This window comes from Bufo gargarizans, chromosome 8, assembly GCF_014858855.1.
Source record: "Bufo gargarizans isolate SCDJY-AF-19 chromosome 8, ASM1485885v1, whole genome shotgun sequence".
Taxonomy (NCBI): Eukaryota; Metazoa; Chordata; class Amphibia; order Anura; family Bufonidae; genus Bufo; species Bufo gargarizans.
Window position 1 is genome coordinate 135,553,075 of NC_058087.1, and position 18,170 is coordinate 135,571,244.

At 44.8% G+C, this 18,170-nt stretch overlaps 1 protein-coding gene across 1 annotated transcript in view; it reads left to right on the top strand.

Annotated features, from left to right (window-relative positions):
* LOC122945324 (radial spoke head 10 homolog B-like) overlaps positions 1–18,170 on the top strand; it is a 42,823-nt gene that overhangs the window by 9,339 nt on the left and 15,314 nt on the right. The window contains exons 8-16 of the mRNA XM_044304386.1: positions 1,051–1,227; positions 2,608–2,749; positions 4,771–4,886; positions 7,149–7,338; positions 10,733–10,841; positions 14,241–14,320; positions 14,400–14,548; positions 15,164–15,271; positions 16,870–17,037. Coding sequence (XP_044160321.1) covers positions 1,051–1,227; positions 2,608–2,749; positions 4,771–4,886; positions 7,149–7,338; positions 10,733–10,841; positions 14,241–14,320; positions 14,400–14,548; positions 15,164–15,271; positions 16,870–17,037 — 1,239 coding nt within the window. The remainder of the gene's footprint in view (positions 1–1,050; positions 1,228–2,607; positions 2,750–4,770; positions 4,887–7,148; positions 7,339–10,732; positions 10,842–14,240; positions 14,321–14,399; positions 14,549–15,163; positions 15,272–16,869; positions 17,038–18,170) is intronic.

An 18,170-nucleotide genomic window follows, 5' to 3' on the forward strand; every position in this document is an offset into this window, starting at 1 on the left:
TTACACAGAAAAAATTGGGCTGGCCATAACATTTTCAATAGATGGTTCAGAAAAAACGGAACGGAAACGGAAGACATATGGATGCATTTCCGTATGTGTTCTGTTTTTTTTGCGGATCCATTGACTTAAATGGAGCCACGACCCGTGATTTACGGGCAAATATAGGACAAGCTTTATCTTTCAACGAAACGGAAAAACGGAAATACTGAAACGGAATGCATACGGAACACATTCAGTTTTTTTTGCGGAACCATTGAAATGAATGGTTCCGTATACGGACCGTATACGGAACACAAAAAAACGGCCCGTACACTGCAAAAAAAACTTTTGTGTGAACTAGGCCTTAGGGTACCTGCACACATTGTGGAATATGGGCGAAATCCGCACCAAAAATCAACTGACATTCACTGGGTATTAAAATCTGCCCGGCGGGTCAACTTCTACACGGAAGTAAAAAGCAAAGTGCACATTAGATCTGTCAAATCTCATTCACTTTGCTGTTCATGTTTATATAACGCTGTGGTTTTTCTGCACAAAAATTTGCGAGGAAAAACCGCACATAATTTTCATTGTGTGCAGGTAGCCTTATAGTCCGGGAAATTGCTATGTTGATACCTTGTTGGTGTTTCACATGATGGTTTTACTCCTGCTCTTCAGCCAGCTCTTGTCTATGGACCACCAGAAAAGGTTTGGGTTGGCATTATTATTATTTTACCTATATAACGCCAACATATTCCGCAGCACTTTACAGACATTATCATCACTTTGTGTCCCTCTGTGTCCAGAATTACCAAATAGTAAGTTTTTGGAATGTGGGAGGAAACCTCACAAACACAAGGAGAACATACAAACTCCATAATAATGATGATGTTTGAATACTACGTTCAGCTTTCCCAACTAACGTTTCCTTAGGGCCTGGCGTATGCCGACAGATTGTCCTTTTAGCATATGTCAGTGTGTCTTTTTTTTTTAACTGTATGGAATAGGATAGTACTTACGGTAGATAAGGCAGTACCACACATGTCATTTTACACCTGTCCTTTTTTACAGAATGGACTCGGGACTCACACCTGGTTCCTAAAAAGAGTGGCTGGTTCACAGTACTCCTTAAGAAATGAATACATTGGGAACTTTGTCAATGGTGAACGCCATAGTCAAGGCCAGTTTTACTTTGCCAATGGAGCGATGTACGACGGACAGTGGAAACACAACAAAAAGCATGGAATGGTAAGTGGAGTCATCACATGGGGGGCATTAGCTTAATTGTGGGATTAGTATATTAGTAGTAGTAGAGTTCTTGTAACTACTGTATGAATTAGGCCAGAAATATACTGGGGAAGCAAGACAGTGAGATGGTCATAGATGGGGCAAACACAGAGAATTTAATGGCAGTCTATATGGCGATATATCCATTTAAATGGGTTATCCGACTATCCAGTTAATACTTACCATATCTGATCATTGGGGGTCTGAACGCAAGGACCCTCAGCAATCACGAGAAGGCAGACGGTGAAGTGCCCTATGAGAATGGTGCGGTGGTGTGAATGTGTTACCACGGCTCCACTGACTTCTAAGGGACTGCTGCGAGCACTATACTCAGCAGTCCGATAGAAGTGAACAGAGTGTTGGCCCTCCACTTCATCGTCATGGCGCACTTCAGGATCTGAATTGATATACCATCTTCAGTAACTTAGGCCCGTTTTTCTTATAGATGTACAGGATTAAAGGGCATCTGTCAGCAGATTTGTACCTATGACACTGGCTGACCTGTTACATGTGCGCTTGGCAACTGTAGACACCTGTGTCCCATGTTCATATGTGCCCGCATGGCTGAGAAAAATGATGTTTTAATATATGCGAATGAGCATCTAGGAGCAACAGGGGTGTTGCCGTTACACCTAGAGGCTCTGCTCTCTCTGCAACTGCCGCGCCCTCTGCACTTCGATTGACAGGACCAGGCAGTATAAACGTGATCACACCTGGCGCTGTCAGTTTTATAGATACAAATCTAGATACAGATGTCCTTTAAAGAGGTTGTCCCACAAAAATTATTCTACAAACCAGCACCTGGATTTGAATACTTTTGTAATTGCATATAATTAAAAATGTTGTATAGTCATAGTTATTCAATAAAATGTATCTGTACAGAGCCACCTCCTGTTTGTTCTTTTTCTTATTTCTTTGTCCTGCTCACTGAGAAGGCCGCACATGCTCAGTTTCATCCTTTAACTGCCTCCTGGGCTGTGATAGGGAGAGCATGGACACGCCCCCCGAGCTGTGATAGGGAGAGCAAGGACACGCCTCCTTAGCTGCAGCAGAAAAGAGACTCCCCTTGAGCTGCTAGCTTGATATAAATGGAGCAGAGCAATGTTAGCTTTGTTAGAAAGGTATTGTCATGTCCTATATGATGTCTGATTTTCATTTTATACATTAATCACGGGATAACCCCTGTAAAGGTTTTTTTTTTTTTTTTTTTTTTTAATGGTGACACATCTTCTTCTTCTTAGACTCCACAATATACACACAAAACACTGTACATACTACACAATAGTGCCATGTACTAGTTTACAGTATTCTTCATATTTTGTATTCACTTTGTTTTGCTAGGGCAAATTTATTTTTAAAAATGGAAAGATTTATATTGGGGAATTTGTGGAAGATCAGATTGCCGAATACCCAAATTTTAAGTATGACAGAGTGAATACTCCAGATCTGAGTGGTATTCGTACCCAGAGTCCTATTTGTGGAGGTAAGCAAATGGATCGGGGGAGTGTGATACATAAAAAAATGACTACTACCAAAAAAACAAGTCCTGTATCGTATTTTAAATGAGACACAGAAAACTAATAAAAAGCAATTGTCACTAATCATGCAAAAACTTTTCTTTTTCTAAAGAAGTCAAAAAAAGTGTTAAAAGCACTATAGGGGTCATTTATTAAGACGGATATGTAGAGGCGCCGGCCTCTACATAACTTTGGTGCATCCAGCTCCAGTCTAAATGTAAGACAGCTTCCGAGCTGTCTTAGACCTCTTGCACACGAACGTGTGCACCCTGTGGTTGTGCTGTTGCCCGCAAATTGCCGCATTGTGGCCGCAATGCACGAAAACCCACCATGGGGCAGCTGCAGCGGATCCATTCACTTTAATGGGTCCGTGATCTGCCTGTTCCGAAAAAAGATAGGACATGTTCTATCTTTTTGCGGAACGGAAGTACAGGATGAAACTCCACAGAAGCACTCCGTAGTGCTTCCGTAGGGTTCCGTTCTGCACCATTCCACATCTCCGGATTTGCAGACCCATTGAATTGAATGGGTCTGCATCCATGATGCGGAATGCACACGGAACGGTGCCCGTGTATTGACGATCCGCAAAAGGGGCCTTACATTTAGATAATTTTCTACGCCTAAAACAGGCGTGGAAAGTGATGAATGAGACTGGCCTGCCAGTCCACCCCCTTCCCACGCCACGTCCCCTTTTTTTAGACCTGGTGTGAGTAGGGCAAAGTCGCAGATTCCAGCGCAAAGGTAATATAGGCATATTTCTGATCTTAAATGACCCCCTATATGTTAGGCCTTATGAACACAACCATGTGTTTTGCGGTCCGCACACTGCGAATCCGCAAAACTTGGCTACTAACCGCCTATGTCCCGCACTTTCCCATTCCCTTTGTAGAACTACCTCTTTTTGTCCACAAAACGGGCAGGAATAGGCTATGCTTTTTTGCAGGACGAACATACGGTCGCATGGATGAGGACAGCACAAAATGACATCCGTGTGCTGTATGCATGTTTACAGCCCCATAGAAATGAATGGGTCCACATGCAATCTGCAAAAACTTAAAACATAAAAGGGAATATATCACACACACACCCCCCCCCCCAGCCACTTTTCTGGCGTAATAAAGATGCAAACCCCAGTTTTCTGGATTACATAAAGACAGAAATCTACAGCAGTTTAGGCGTACAGACTGCCAGCGGATGCCTGCGCCCCGTCATAAGTTAAGGTTGCTTTTAGAGATGAGCGAAGCGACTTTGGATGCTACATCGGAACTTGCTTCGCTAAAAAATTTTTTTATAATACTGTATGGAGATCCGTCTCCATACAGTATTAGAATGTATGGGCTCCGATGAGCCAAAGTTAGTTATTTGCTAAGTCGTGCTAGACCTTATCGAATAACTAAGGCAATTGATTATTACAGTGAAAAACCTTGGAACCGAACTCGGCTTTGGTACCACTCAGAACCGAAACAGAGTTCAGTTCCAAGTTCTGAAGTGGTTTTTCACTGTAATAATCAATTACCGAAATTATTCAACGAAGTCTCGTGCGACTTCGCAAATAACTTACTTTGGCTCATCAGAGCCCATACATTCTAATGCTGTACGGAGACAGATCTCCGTACAGTATTATAGCGAATTTTTTAGCAAATCTCTAGTTCCTTTACATGGGACAATCGGGAAGGAAGTGCTCTCCTCTCCACAGTATAGGGAAGAGTGATCGCTGATGCCATTGCTCGTCCCCATACAGACTTGTTGTTTGCCAGCAGCAGAGGCTGTTTATTTAGGTGTCCACCTGAAAGGTGCGATGTCCAGATGATCAAGCGTTTCGCTCGTTCATCAGGTAATTGGTGGCACCTTTACACCACCAGATGATGTTCTCCAACATAGTACCCGCATACTAAAATATATTCATTTGCACAAACAAAATAAATATGATTGGAATTATAGTAAATCTCGGATGTCTAAGTATCTCATACATGTGTTCATTTGGCAGAAAGCTCCATGTTGAATTCAGGTATCCCCACTTTATCAGGATCTTATATTGAACTTGATATTGCTTCCCTGCTGAACAGCTTACCAGAGGATGAACGCTATGAAGAACAGAAACAGGTATGTGTTATATGAGTATATTCATTGCAGAAACTTCTGTGAGTGAAAAATCCGTTACATATATCTGGATGGGGTCGTTTCTGCAACATGCGCAGGTATTTCTGCAAACCCAGTCTCTGGAGCGGTCATCAGCATCTGATCGGTTGGGGTCTGACACCCGGGACCCTCGCTGATCAGCCGTTTGACAAGGCCCCAGCGCTCCTCTGACCTCTGCGGCCATCTACCTGCTTAGCCCTGCCAGTGACATCATGACCATCAGTCACGTGGCCTAGGCGCAGCCTCATTCACTTCAGAGCAGCGAGAGCAGGGTAAACAACGAGAATGCCGCAGCTGGTGTCAGACCTCCACCAATCAGATGCTGATGTCCTATCCAGAGGATAGGTGATCAGTGCCGAAGAGTCGGATAACCCCTTTAAAGAGGACCTTTCACTGATGATTACACTGTGAACTAAGTATACAGACATATAGAGCGGCGCCCGGGGATCTCACTGCACTTACTATTATCCCCGGGCGCCGCTCCGTTCTCCCGCTATGCCGTCCGTTATCTCCGCTCACTAAGTTATAGTAGGAGGAGATTTCAGTCACTAAGTTATAGTAGGCGGAGTCTGCCCTTGTTCTGCTGTAGCGCTGGCCAATCGCAGCGCAGAGCTCACAGCCTGGGAAGTTATTTTCTCCCAGTCTGTGAGCTCTGCACTGCGATTGGCCAGTGCTACAGAAGAACAAGGGCAGACTCCGCCTACTATAACTTAGTGAGCGGAGATACCGGAGGGCATAGCAGGAGAACGGAGCGGCGCCCGGGGATAATAGTAAGTGCAGTGAGATCCCCGGGCGCCGCTCTACATGTTTGTATACTTGGTTCACAGTGTAATAATCGGTGAAAGGTCCTCTTTAAGGCTACTTTCACCCTTGCGGCAGAGTGATCCGGCAAGCAGTTCCGTTGCCTGAACTGCCTGCCGGATTTGACAAAATGTATGCCAACTGATGGCATTTGTAAGACTGATCAGGATCCTGATCAGTCTTAAAAATGCCTGATCAGTCAGAAAAGTGCATTGAAATGCCGGATCAGTCTTTCCGGTGTCATCCGGCAAAACGGATCCGGCATTTTTTTTTCCACCTTTTTTTTGGTCTGCGCATGCGCAGACTGGAAGGGCCGATCCGGCACTAATACATTCTTATGGAAAAAAATGCCCAATCCGGCATTCAGGCAAGTCTTCAGTTTTTTGGGCCGGACATAAAACCGCAGCATACTGCAGTTTTATCTTTTGCCTGATCAGTCAAAATGACTGAACTGAAGACATCCTGATGCATCCTGAACGGATTATTCTCCATTCAGAAAGCATGGGGATATACCTGATCAGTTCTTTTCCGGCATTGAGCCCTTTTGACGGAACTCAGTGCCAGAAAAGAAAAACGCTAGTGTGAAGTCAGAATTCCCTAAATGCCGGTATTTTTTTTTAACCAGACAACAGCTTTCTGCAGTTCGGAAACTTGATGTACCCCCTCTCTACAGGTCGGCTACTATAGATGGTTGACTGCGGGGAAATATCAGGAAGTTGATTCCTGCATTACCTCCCATCTTTTTTTGGTGCACTCCCTGGCAAGCTGTTCCGGCAAAGAATGCCAGAAATCAGCCGGACAAAACCGTTGATTGCAGCGATTTTTGTATGACCGATTTCCAGCATAATTGCAGGGTAGCGGTCTGATCTCTGCTGGATCCCATTATAGTGAATGGGGTCTGGCGGGCAGTATGCAGCAATGCCTGATCCAGAAGCTCCAGCAGGCTGTTTCGGCAGAGAATGCGTTGCACGTGTGAAACCAGCCTTTGTATTTTACAGTACATATACTGTTGGCATTTATGTGGCCGATCAGTCGTCTGTGGGATCATTCGTATGAATGATCCTTCTAAGGCCTATTGCACACGACCGTATGGACATGTTCTATGTTAAAACGGAACGGAAAAACGGAAATACGGAAACGGAATGCATACGGAGTACATTCCGTTTTTTTTGCGGAACCATTGAAATGAATGGTTCCGTATACGGAACGCAAAAAACGGCCAGTAAACGGGAAAAAAAAACGGCCGTGTGCAATAGGCCTAACAGTATGACAACACAGGCCTATCAGGGAGCCAGTTGCCTTGTCTGCCTACATTTTGCTAATCATGGTATTTTCAGCTGATCACTGCGGAAATTTTCCAACCTGACAGACCGGTGTAGTGTAGACATATAGGTGACCTGTGATTATTAATTTTGTGATATTTAGGTGGAATATGGCATCCTCCGAAATCTCACAATGCTGCGGAAGACATACAGGTTCTACAGCAGCCTGGGCAATGACAACTGCTGTGATAACGCCTTCCTTATGACGAAATTACAGTTCTGGAGATTTTTAAAAGACTGCAAGTTCCATCACTGCGACCTAACACTTTGTGAAATGGATCGGATTTTGGCAGGTGAAATTACAATTCTTTCTAATAATAATAATTTCTCACACGTCTTGCAGAGGTGTTGACCCCAGCTGCGGATCTGTTGCCTTGTCCCCCAGAACCCTTGGCACCAGTTGTCACCATTTCCTACTATAACTGCGTCCTACAAATTAAAGGAGCTATCCTGGGACCCCCGCTGATCAGCGCTGACCAAGCTACAATGAGCACCACGGCCTCTTCACAGTTCACCAAACACAGCATTGTCCATTGTATAGTGACTGGGCTTGGTATCATGGCTCAGCTCCATTCACCTGAATGTTACTGCGAGCTGCGCGTATGCCACATGACCGATGTACGGTGACGTCACTGACCTAGAAAAAGGCCTAAGCACTCACGGACGACTGTGGCCTCTTCATACAGCTGATCTGTGATAGTGCCAGGAGTCGGACTCCCTCCGATCTGATATTGATGGCCTATCCGGAGGATAAGTCATCAATATCAAATTCCAGAATAACCCTTTTAACTCTTTCCCGACATGTGACGTACTATTACATCAAATGTCAGGTCTTTAAAGATGACGCCCGCTCCGCTCAGTGTTTCATACAGCAGGCACCCACGGCAATTGTCCGCGACTGGTGGTAATGCTGATCGCAGACATATAACCTCTCAGGTGCCATGGTCAATCTTGACGACTGCATCTGAACACCCTAAATACCGTAAGCACGCGCTGTGCGGTGATCGTGCGGTGATCGGAGGAGCGAGAGCTTTTGTGAGGCTGCTGCACAGTGTTTCCTATGAAGCCCTTGTCTGTAGCAGGGCTCCATAGGAAACTCGTAAAACATCATAGACTCCAATGCTAGTGCATTGGAGTCTATGATGATAGCAATCTAATGATTGCTTGTTATAGTTCCCTATGGGAACTATAAAAAAGTTTTAAAAAAATAAATAATAATTTTTAAAATAAAAAACACATAAAAATTCAAATCACGCCCCTTTCCCCAAAATAAGAATAAAAAATTTAAAAAAAATACACATCATGGGTATCGCCGCATACAAAAACGCTTTTACTATCAAAATATAAAAGTATTTATCCCATACGGAAAAAAGTGAAACAAAAAAAAGGGTTAAAATGGCTGATTTGCCATTTTTGGGTCGTTGCTCCTCCCACAAAAAAATTAAATAAAAAGTCATCAAAAAGTTGTACACACAGAATGGTATCAATGAAAAGTACAGGTCGCCCTGCAAAAAACTAGCCCTCATACAGCCCTCGAAAGTTATAGGGGTCAGAAATTGACAGAAATTTTTTTGTTTTGTTTTTTTTGTTGCTGTATCAAAATGTAAGAAAAACTATACATATGTAGTATTGCCAGATTCGTACTGACCTGGGGAATGAAGATCACAAGTCAGTTTTACTGCATAATGAATGCCGTAAAAACGAAACAAAACATAAAACCCCCCACTTTCCACTACATTCGATGCAATATTAAATAGTGGCATTGGAAAGTACAACTTGCCCCGCAAAAAAAAACATACGGCTATGTGAGCAGAAAAATAAAACGGTTGTGGCTCTGGAAGGGGGTTAAAGCATAGCGCTGCCATGGGTACATCAACCATGTCTTTGGCACCAAGGTTCTCAAGAAACCTTCTTTTAGGTCTCAGAGTTTTCAAGCCCACTCTCCAAATTAGATATTTTTTGACAGGATCCCCAACAATTTAAAGAGGACCTGTCACCGCTCCTGACATTCCTGTTTTAATAGATTCATGCATTCCCCATGTGATAACAATTCTGTAGCATCTATTCTTATGGCTCTATGTTGTGACATTCCTTTATTATTTCTACTAGAAGTTATGAATGAATTGCTAGCAGTCTGCAGTAAGGGTACAGAGGGGAGGTAACCAGTTGGGGGGGGGAGTGTACCTGCATAAACCCTATCCAATCAGTGCTGCCATTGTCAAACTGGTTACCCCCCTCCCCTCTGTAGCCTTACTGAAGGCTAATAGCAATTCATTCATTACTTCTAGCAGGAATAATAAAGGAACGGCACAACATAGAGCCATAAGACTAGATGCTCCAAAATTATTATTACATGGAAAATGCATAAAGCTATTAAAACAGGCATGTCAGGAGCGGTGAAAGGTCCCCTTTACGCTGGGTTCACACCTAGGCGTTTCTCAAACGCGCGTTTCTATGCACATTTTTGTCGCGCGTTTTATGCGCGTTTTTTTTAATAGTGAACGCGCGTTTGACGCGCGTTTGGGTGATTGACAGCAGTGTTGTCCAAAGAGTCTATGGCCCAAACGCGCGTCAAACGCGCCAAAAAAAGCTCCTGTACTTGTTTGAGCGTCGGGCGTTTTACAGCGCGATCGTACGCGCTGTAAAACGCCCAGGTGTGAACCATTCCCATAGGGAATCATTGGTTTCTCTGTGTTGAGCGTTTTACAGCGCGTAGGAACGCGCTGTAAAACGCTCAGGTGTGAACCCAGCGTTAATGTCTTTAGGGGATGAGAGACCTTACCCTGTTGCCTGCTGTTGGGAGAACGGGCCAAACTTTTTTTTTTTTACCAAGCTAAGCAAAAAGTGCATGCATTTGACCTCTGTTGGGTCAGTGTGCATCAGTATGCCTTTTTATTGAGGTTTGGAATAGCATAGTAGACTTTTCTAATCGTATAAGGCCTCTTTCACACTACCGTTTTTTTTTTCCGTTTTGCGGTCCGTTTTTTGCGTTCCGTATACAGTCCGTATACGGAACCATTCATTTCAATGGTTCCGCAAAAAAACGGAATGTGTTCCGTATGCATTGCGTTTCCGTATTTCCGTTTTTCCGTTCCGTTGAAAAGATAGAACATGTCCTATATTTGGCCGCAAATCACGGTCCGTGGCACCATTCAAGTCAATGGGTCCGCAAAAAAAACGGAACACATACGGAAATGCATCCGTATGTCTTCCGTATCCGTTCCGTTTTTTGCGGAACCATCTATTGAAAATGTTATGCCCAGCCCAATTTTTTATATGAAATTACTGTATACTGTATATGCCATACGGAAAAACGGAACGGAAACGGAACCACAACGGAAGCAAAAAACTGAACAACGGATCCGTGAAAAACGGAACGCAAAACACTGAATTCAACATACTGTAGTGTGAAAGAGGCCTAAGTCAGCTGAAAACATGATGTGAACGGCCCCTTACCTACCTTGAGAGGTGCAAAATACATCTGAGGGATGATGGCAGAGTAGTAACAGAGAGGTAGTATTGTGAACATCTGCTCCCAAGGTCCCAGTTCACTTGCTGGTTCATTCTTGCGTTCATGAATGTCTGTCTTATTTTGGCACTTGCTGAAAAACAGAAAACACACTAAAAATTAATCTTCCGAAACTGTTACTAATGTACTTTTTATGGCAAATTTTGTCCATCCAACAGACAACTCCGAGCCTGAAGAAGTCCACTCTCCCTATGCTACAATGCTGCTTCGAGCATTCCTGACCAATATTATCTACTTGGCTCATCACATCGCTCGTGCTGATAGTCCGTGAGTCCTTTCTTTTTTCATTAGCATGAAGTGGCAACATTACTTACTGATTATAAACAACTTTCCATAAATCAGAAGTACATATGAAGATATGAAACTTTGTAATATGTTTTATTTTAGAAAAATGCCTCTTTCTACACTTATCAGACTCCTCTCCCCCTTTCTGCCCCCTGCACTGTTCACTCTGAATTTATATATTAAAGGGCTTCTGTCACCCCCTATTTAGCAATTTTCAGTATCGGACATTAGCTATTTGCTAATGTCAGTTGAGTCCATATATATCGCTCCTACCTCTCTCTGTGCTGTAATTTCTTTAAAAATCGTACTTTTATAATATGCAAATTTCTTCACTACCAGCAAGTTGGGCGGTTACTTGCTGGTAGCCGCCGCATCCTCGGACTATAAACACGCCCCCTCCTCCACTTGATAGACAGGGCCAGCGAGCGCTCTCCTCCTCCCGCTGGCCCTGTCTGCCCATGAATTCCCGCGCCTGCGCCTTACCGGTCCTCATTCGGCGCAGGCACACTGAGAGAAGGACACTCGCTTGCCCGCTTCTTCCTCAGTGCGCCTGCGCCGATGATGTCAGCCTACACCCGGAAAAAAAGCGATGTTATTTTTCGGGTGTAGGCTGACGTCATCGGCACACTGAGAAAGGAGCGGGCAAGCGAGCGTCCTTCTCTCACAGTGCCTGCGCCGAATGAGGACCGGTACGGCGCAGGTGCGGGATTTCATGGGCAGACAGGGCCAGCGGGAGGAGGAGAGCGCTCAGTGGCCCTGTCTATCAAGTGTAGGAGGGGGCGTGTTTATAGTCCGAGGATGCGGCAGCTACCAGCAAGTAACCGCCCAACTTGCTGGTAGTGAAGTCATTTGCATATTATAAAAGTAAGATTTGTAAAGAAACAGCACAGAGAGAGGTAAGAGCGATATATATGGACTCAACTGACATTAGCAAATAGCTAATGTCCGATACTGAAAATTGCTAAATGGGGGGGGGTAACAGAAGCCCTTTAAATCCATACACAAGAGGTAGAGCTGAAAGCTGCCCAATGAGGCATCAGGTTATAGCTGCTGCCCATTGAAGTCTACAGAGAGGGAAGGGAGGAGAAAGAGGGGGCAGCTGCAGAGAAAGAAATATAGAGGGTAATGAGAGATGCAGCTGTTGCATCTAGTGTCTTTAATGCCTCACCCAATTTCCTTGATTTAGGGCTTATGCACAACATATGTATTTTGCAGTCTGCAAAAAACGGATCTGCTAAAAATACGGATGACGTCCGTGTGCATTCTGTATTTTGCGGAACGGAACAGCTGGCCCTTAATAGAACAGTTCTATTTTTTTTTGTGGAACGGACATACGGAAATGGAATGCACACAGAGCAACTTCCGTTTTTTTTGTGGACCCATTAAAATGAATGGTCCTTCATACGGTCCACAAAAACAACGGAACGGACACGGAAAGAAAATACGTTCATGTGCATGAGCCCTTATGGTAATGTCCTCTGTGCTGCTTCTGTGCCTGTGAGACTGTGGGTCTGTCTGTTTTTCTCTCTGCAGCTGCTCCCTTCTTATCCTCCCCTCCACATAGACTTCTGTGGGCAGCAGCTGTAACCAGATCTCTCAGTGGAGCTAAAAAAGAGGGTCTTTCACCAGAACAAACTCTTTTAAGACCCTTTTAAAGAAACTGATCTTATTGACTATAGACCCAGTATGGAGAATAGAGACCTCTGTTGACTTGATAGTCCATGAACCGACCAAACGGCCACACAGATAGCACCACAAGTCATGATATGGACCTCTCTAGGCCAGTGAGAAGTCTAATTATTCAATCATGGGTCACAAATATGGACTGTTCCTCCAGTCTAATCACCACTAGTTGACTGGAAACAGTTCTATTACACCATTAAGTGAGGTCTCCTTATTCCACTGCTCATCTACTGCACATTGTATGATCACTGAATCCATATTGTAATATACTTGACATTAAAATGTGAGTAATATGCTATACGGGTTTTCTGGGATTAGGATATTGGTGGGCTTTCCTTAGGATGGACCATCAATAGCTGATCAGTAGGAGTCCTACTTTAGGCACCGAAATAGCCGATCGGTGCAAGGTGTCAGACCCGTACTAAGCCGATATTGATGGTCTATATTGAGGAATAGCCATCAGGATCCTGAAGAAGGAACAGAACTGAAGTAGGGGCTTGGAAATAATTAACCATGCCAATGTAAACTAAGGTAGTAGATATACATAAAGTCCAAAGTACACGAGAGAACGTAAATGGCATCAGATCTTACAGATTTAGCCAAATAGCTATTTACAAAGGTGTCCGTGCCATTAACCAGTTAGATACTGAACCTACTGCTCATAGCAATCAGAGATGCAGAAGTAGCATATTAAATACAATGGGGTATTCATGTAGTATTCATAACTACAGGGTAGATTCACCTTCATGTTTTTTTTTTTAAATAGATGCCAGTCCTGCAGTAGTGACATCACGTACTGTACATCATCCATGTGACTGCTGCAGCCAATCATTGGCTGCAGTGGCCACGTGAATTTTTAAATACCCTATAAGAGATTTTTTGTTTAATAGAGGAAAGTCTAATTTACAGTATTAGCCAAACTGGGGAAATTGGTATGTCCAGCAGAAAAATACTGGATGCCATTAGCAGGATGTCACTCATCCCCCACCTGGTATGTCCAGCAAAACAATTCTGGACGCCATCAGCAAGTTTGTCACTTAGCAACCACTTGGTATGTCCAGCAGAAAAATACTGGATGCCATTGTAACACCCCAGAGTAGTGTTACCACTCCTGCACCCTGTTACTGTCTTTAATGGGCTAACAAAACATCATCTTATGCATTTTATTCCAGGTCCTCCACACTGTGCATTCCTAATCTGTTTGCAACTGTTATGTTCAACTGTAATGTGCCTGTTCACCAGTAGGTGGCAGCAAATATGGCAGAGCTTTCCTAGATAGAGTGGAATCTTCTGCAATTCCTACACCTGGGTCGCGTTATATAGAGGGCCCTGGGCAGAGGCGCCCGTTGCATCATCAGCAAGGATGTCCCTCATTCACACCTGGCATGTCCAGCAGAAAAAAACTGGATGCCATCAGCAAGGATGTCACTCATTCCTCACTTGGTATTTGTATGTATGACTATAATACTGGGACAGTCACGGTGTGCAGGAACCTCTAATGCCTCACCATCACTACCAGTGCCCGCAAACAGAATATTTTCGTTTTGTTTTCGCAAGAAATAAAATTTCAATTTTAAAAATTGTTGTTTTTTTTTTTTAAATACCAACTCATGCACTTTGAGTCATTCATTTGTGACTTGTAATTGTATTGGTGTTTGATATCCTGTATATGGTGCATTTCTGTGTTTCCTATGGCAGAGATAAGAAGCCTTCCCTGGTTGACTGCTTTTCCCGAATCATGACACAAAATATCTCGCCCCATGCTACTACCACCAGAGGTCAGTCCGTGCATCTTGTCTTACAGACTTTAATTTTAGGAACTGAACACGTCTGATTCCATCTTCTCCATTTCTCTAGGTTACTTATTCAGTGATGCGCACAAGACAGAACATGCAATGTCCTACATCGATAAGAGCTGGGACATCTACAGGACCTACTGCAAGAAGAACACGTCCGCTCCATTTGAGCCTACCATGACCATGAGACATTTTATCTGGATGATGAGAGTAATTGTACTTCTTTACTTTCTACTGGGGATTTGCAGGGATCAGCAACCTTTGGCACTCCAGCTGCTGTGAAACTACAACTCCCAGCATGCACACTTACTTGGCTGTTCTTGTAACTCCTATAGAAGTGAAAGGAGGATCCTGGGAGTTGTAGTTTCAGAACAGCTGGAGTGCCGGAGGTTGCTAATCCCTGGTATACACTTTTTTAAGGTGCCCATACACATAAGAGTAAAGTCGGTTGAACCTGCCAGTTTCTGAAGGAAACTGTCTTATGTGTATGAGGGTGTGCTGACAGGTGATATAGAGAGAAAGATAGAGCATCTGTCAGCAGTTTTGTACCTATGACACTGACCTGTTACATGTGCACTTGGCAGCTGAAGGCATCTGTGTCGGTCCAATGCTCATATGCGCCCGCATTGCTGAGAAAAATGATATTTTAGTACATGCAAATGAGGCGTCATTCACCTGACAACTTGTCTTGCCCCTAATTCGTATGGTAGCTGTTTTCACCCGTTGTCACAATCTGTTCTTACCCATTGGGTCAAGGAGTTTAGTTTCTCTAGGAACAGCACAAAAGCTAGAAATCTGACTGACACGTTTTTGTTTCACGTATAGGATTTACGAGTCTTAAGCAATAAACTCAGTGTCACGAAGATCGTGGACATTTTAGCTGAGGACGATCCGAGTGTGCGAGATGGAAATGAGATCAACCTAGAGCTGGAGGTAAGTCATTCCAAGTCCACTCAATGACAGAAAAATAACACACCCATATAGCAGTGTCGGATGTTATATCTCATGTAAATCACTACCAGTGTGGTCTGATTAGACACTGGGCCTTGCCACAAGAGAGAATAAAAGTGCTTCCCCTACTGCCCTTTAAAAAGGCTCTCAGAGCCTACTTTTGGGTAGTGTACCTCTTGGTCAGAAATTGTTGACTGCTAGAACGATACACTCGAAGACAATTAGCCCTACCTGATAAACTCTGAGAGGGGAGCGCACTATTGGACTGAGGGAAGCATTATGGTCTTTTAGACGAATTGCCTGCCATCTAGGCTGTTCTGACCTCGCTGTTGGGAGGTGTTGGGAGCAGTGGTTACATGAGGGCAGGCACACACAATGAACAGGCTCTGGACAGCCCAGACACACCGCCAGTAGAGGGGATTGTTTGATCCGCTGATAAACACGAGCAGCTCCCACAGTTTCGTTGTCCGCCATCCAGACCCAGGTGGCACCTTCATTACACACCCTGTCTCTGCCCGGACCATTTCCAGGCATTTAGCAGAAGGACATTTGGTGTCAAGGCGCCCATCACATGTCCTACCATTGACATCCAGCCCCTGTCACCTTCGTTTGCAGTGGTGTCATGAACGAGAAACCTGGACTGCGACAAACTGGAACCGTATTGTATTTAGCAATGAATCCAGGTTCTGTTTGGGTCTTCTGATGGTCGGGTTTGAATATAGAACCCTTGTGGTGAGCGCTTGACCTGCCCGATCACCAGATTTTTTACCAATCAAGCATTTGTAGGACCAGCCAGCTTTGGCAGCCTATGAGTATGCAGGATCTACAGGCCCAACTGCAACATCTGTGGGCAGATGTGCTGCAGGATACCATACGGAACCTGTATGCCTCCATGTCCAATCTCGTCTTGTATCCAGGCTAGAGGAGGCCCAACAGGGTCCTCGAGCCTCCTTTCAGTTTCCCCAATAAACGCCTCCTTGCGCATCTTTACATTCACACATAGAAAGGGTCATTCCAGCAGCTCCTTCTTGGCGCTGTATTTTTTTTTTGTCGCTGAGTGTATTATATTAGATTTAGGGCGATTCCAAATTTAAATGGGGCCACAAAACATGTGGACAGCACACCCTGTGCTGTCCGCATCCGTACTTCCGTTCCATGGCCCCACAGAAAAGATAGAACATGTCCTATTCTTGTCCGCAATTGCGGACAAGAATAGGCATTTCTATTGTAGCACTGGCAAAATGCGGAACGCCCACTGGATGGTATCCGTGTTTTGCGAATCCGCAATTTGCAGACCGCAAAACACATACGGCCGTTTGAATGGGCCCTAATGGTAATTCAGTGTGGACATGTCCACACATTGACGTGGATGGCATCATTCTTCTGACATTATTGATAAATGTGCTCCTATCTCAAGGCAGCAGCTCCCTTATGATTTATGACCTACAGCAGCCAGTAGGTGGCGCTGTGTACTATGTCCCATGGGGCGATTGTACAGAATCATGATTGCCAACCACAGTCATATTTGGAAATGTCTCCTTTCCTTTTGCTGAATGTAAAGTAAATATATTTTATTGCAGCTTACATTTCTGGAATTTCTGGAGGCGCTGATTGGCTGTGCCATTACATATGTCACAGATGAGCCACCAAACCATGAACCTCATCAGGAACCGCAAGGTGCAGACACAGTATCAGATGGCAGTGCCAGCACAGATGTTACCAACCACCACCCGGGTCTTTCAACCCCAGTAAGAACCGTTCACAATGCATTATATGTATAATCACTTGTATTATCCAGTACAGGCCATGTAACGATACTCTCCTCCATGTTCCTGTGAATCCGTCTTAGGCCTCATGCACACGACCGTTGTGTGCATCCGTGGCCGTTGTGCCGTTTTCCGTTTTTTTTCGCGGACCCATTGACTTTCAATGGGTCCGTGGAAAAATCGGAAAATGCAGCGTTTTGCAGCCGAGGCCGTGATCCGTGTATCCTGTCCGTCCAAAAAATATGACCTGTCCTATTTTTTTGACGGACAACGGTTCACGGACCCATTCAAGTCAATGGGTCCGTGAAAGAACACGGATGCACACAAGATTGGCATCCGTGTCCGTGATCCGTGGCCATAGGTTGCTTTCATACAGACGGATCCGAAGATCCGTCTGCATAAAAGCTTTTTCAGATCTAAGTTTTCACTTCGTGAAAACTCATATCCGACAGTATATTCTAACACAGAGGCGTTCCCATGGTGATGGGGACGCTTCTAGTTAGAATATACTACAAACTGTGTACAAGACTGCCCCCTGCTGCCTGGCAGCACCCGATCTCTTACAGGGGGCCGTGATCAGCACAATTAACCCCTTCAGGTGCGGCACTGTCCCCCTGTAAGAGATCAGGGCTGCCAGGCAGCAGGGGGCAGACCCCCCCCCCAGTTTGAATATCATTGGTGGCCAGTGCGGCCCCCCCCTCCCTCCCTCTATTGTAATAATAGCTTGGTGGCCAGTGTGCACCCCCCATCGGGCCCCCCCCTTCCTCCCTCTATTGTAATAAATCGTTGGTGGCACAGTGTGCGCCCCCCCATCGGGCCCCCCCTTCCTCCCTCTATTGTAATAAATCGTTGGTGGCACAGTGTGCGCCCCCCATCGCCCCCCCCCCTCCCTCTATTGTAATAAATCGTTGGTGGCACAGTGTGCGCCCCCCATCGGCCCCCCCTCCCTCTATAGCAGTAAAAACATTGGTGGCCAGTGTGCGGCCTCCCACTCCCACCCCCCCCCCCCCAATTATTGGTGGCAGCGGAGTTCCGATAGGAGTCCCAGTTTAATCGCTGGGGCTCCGATCGGTAACCATGGCAACCAGGACGCTACTGCAGTCCTGGTTGCCATG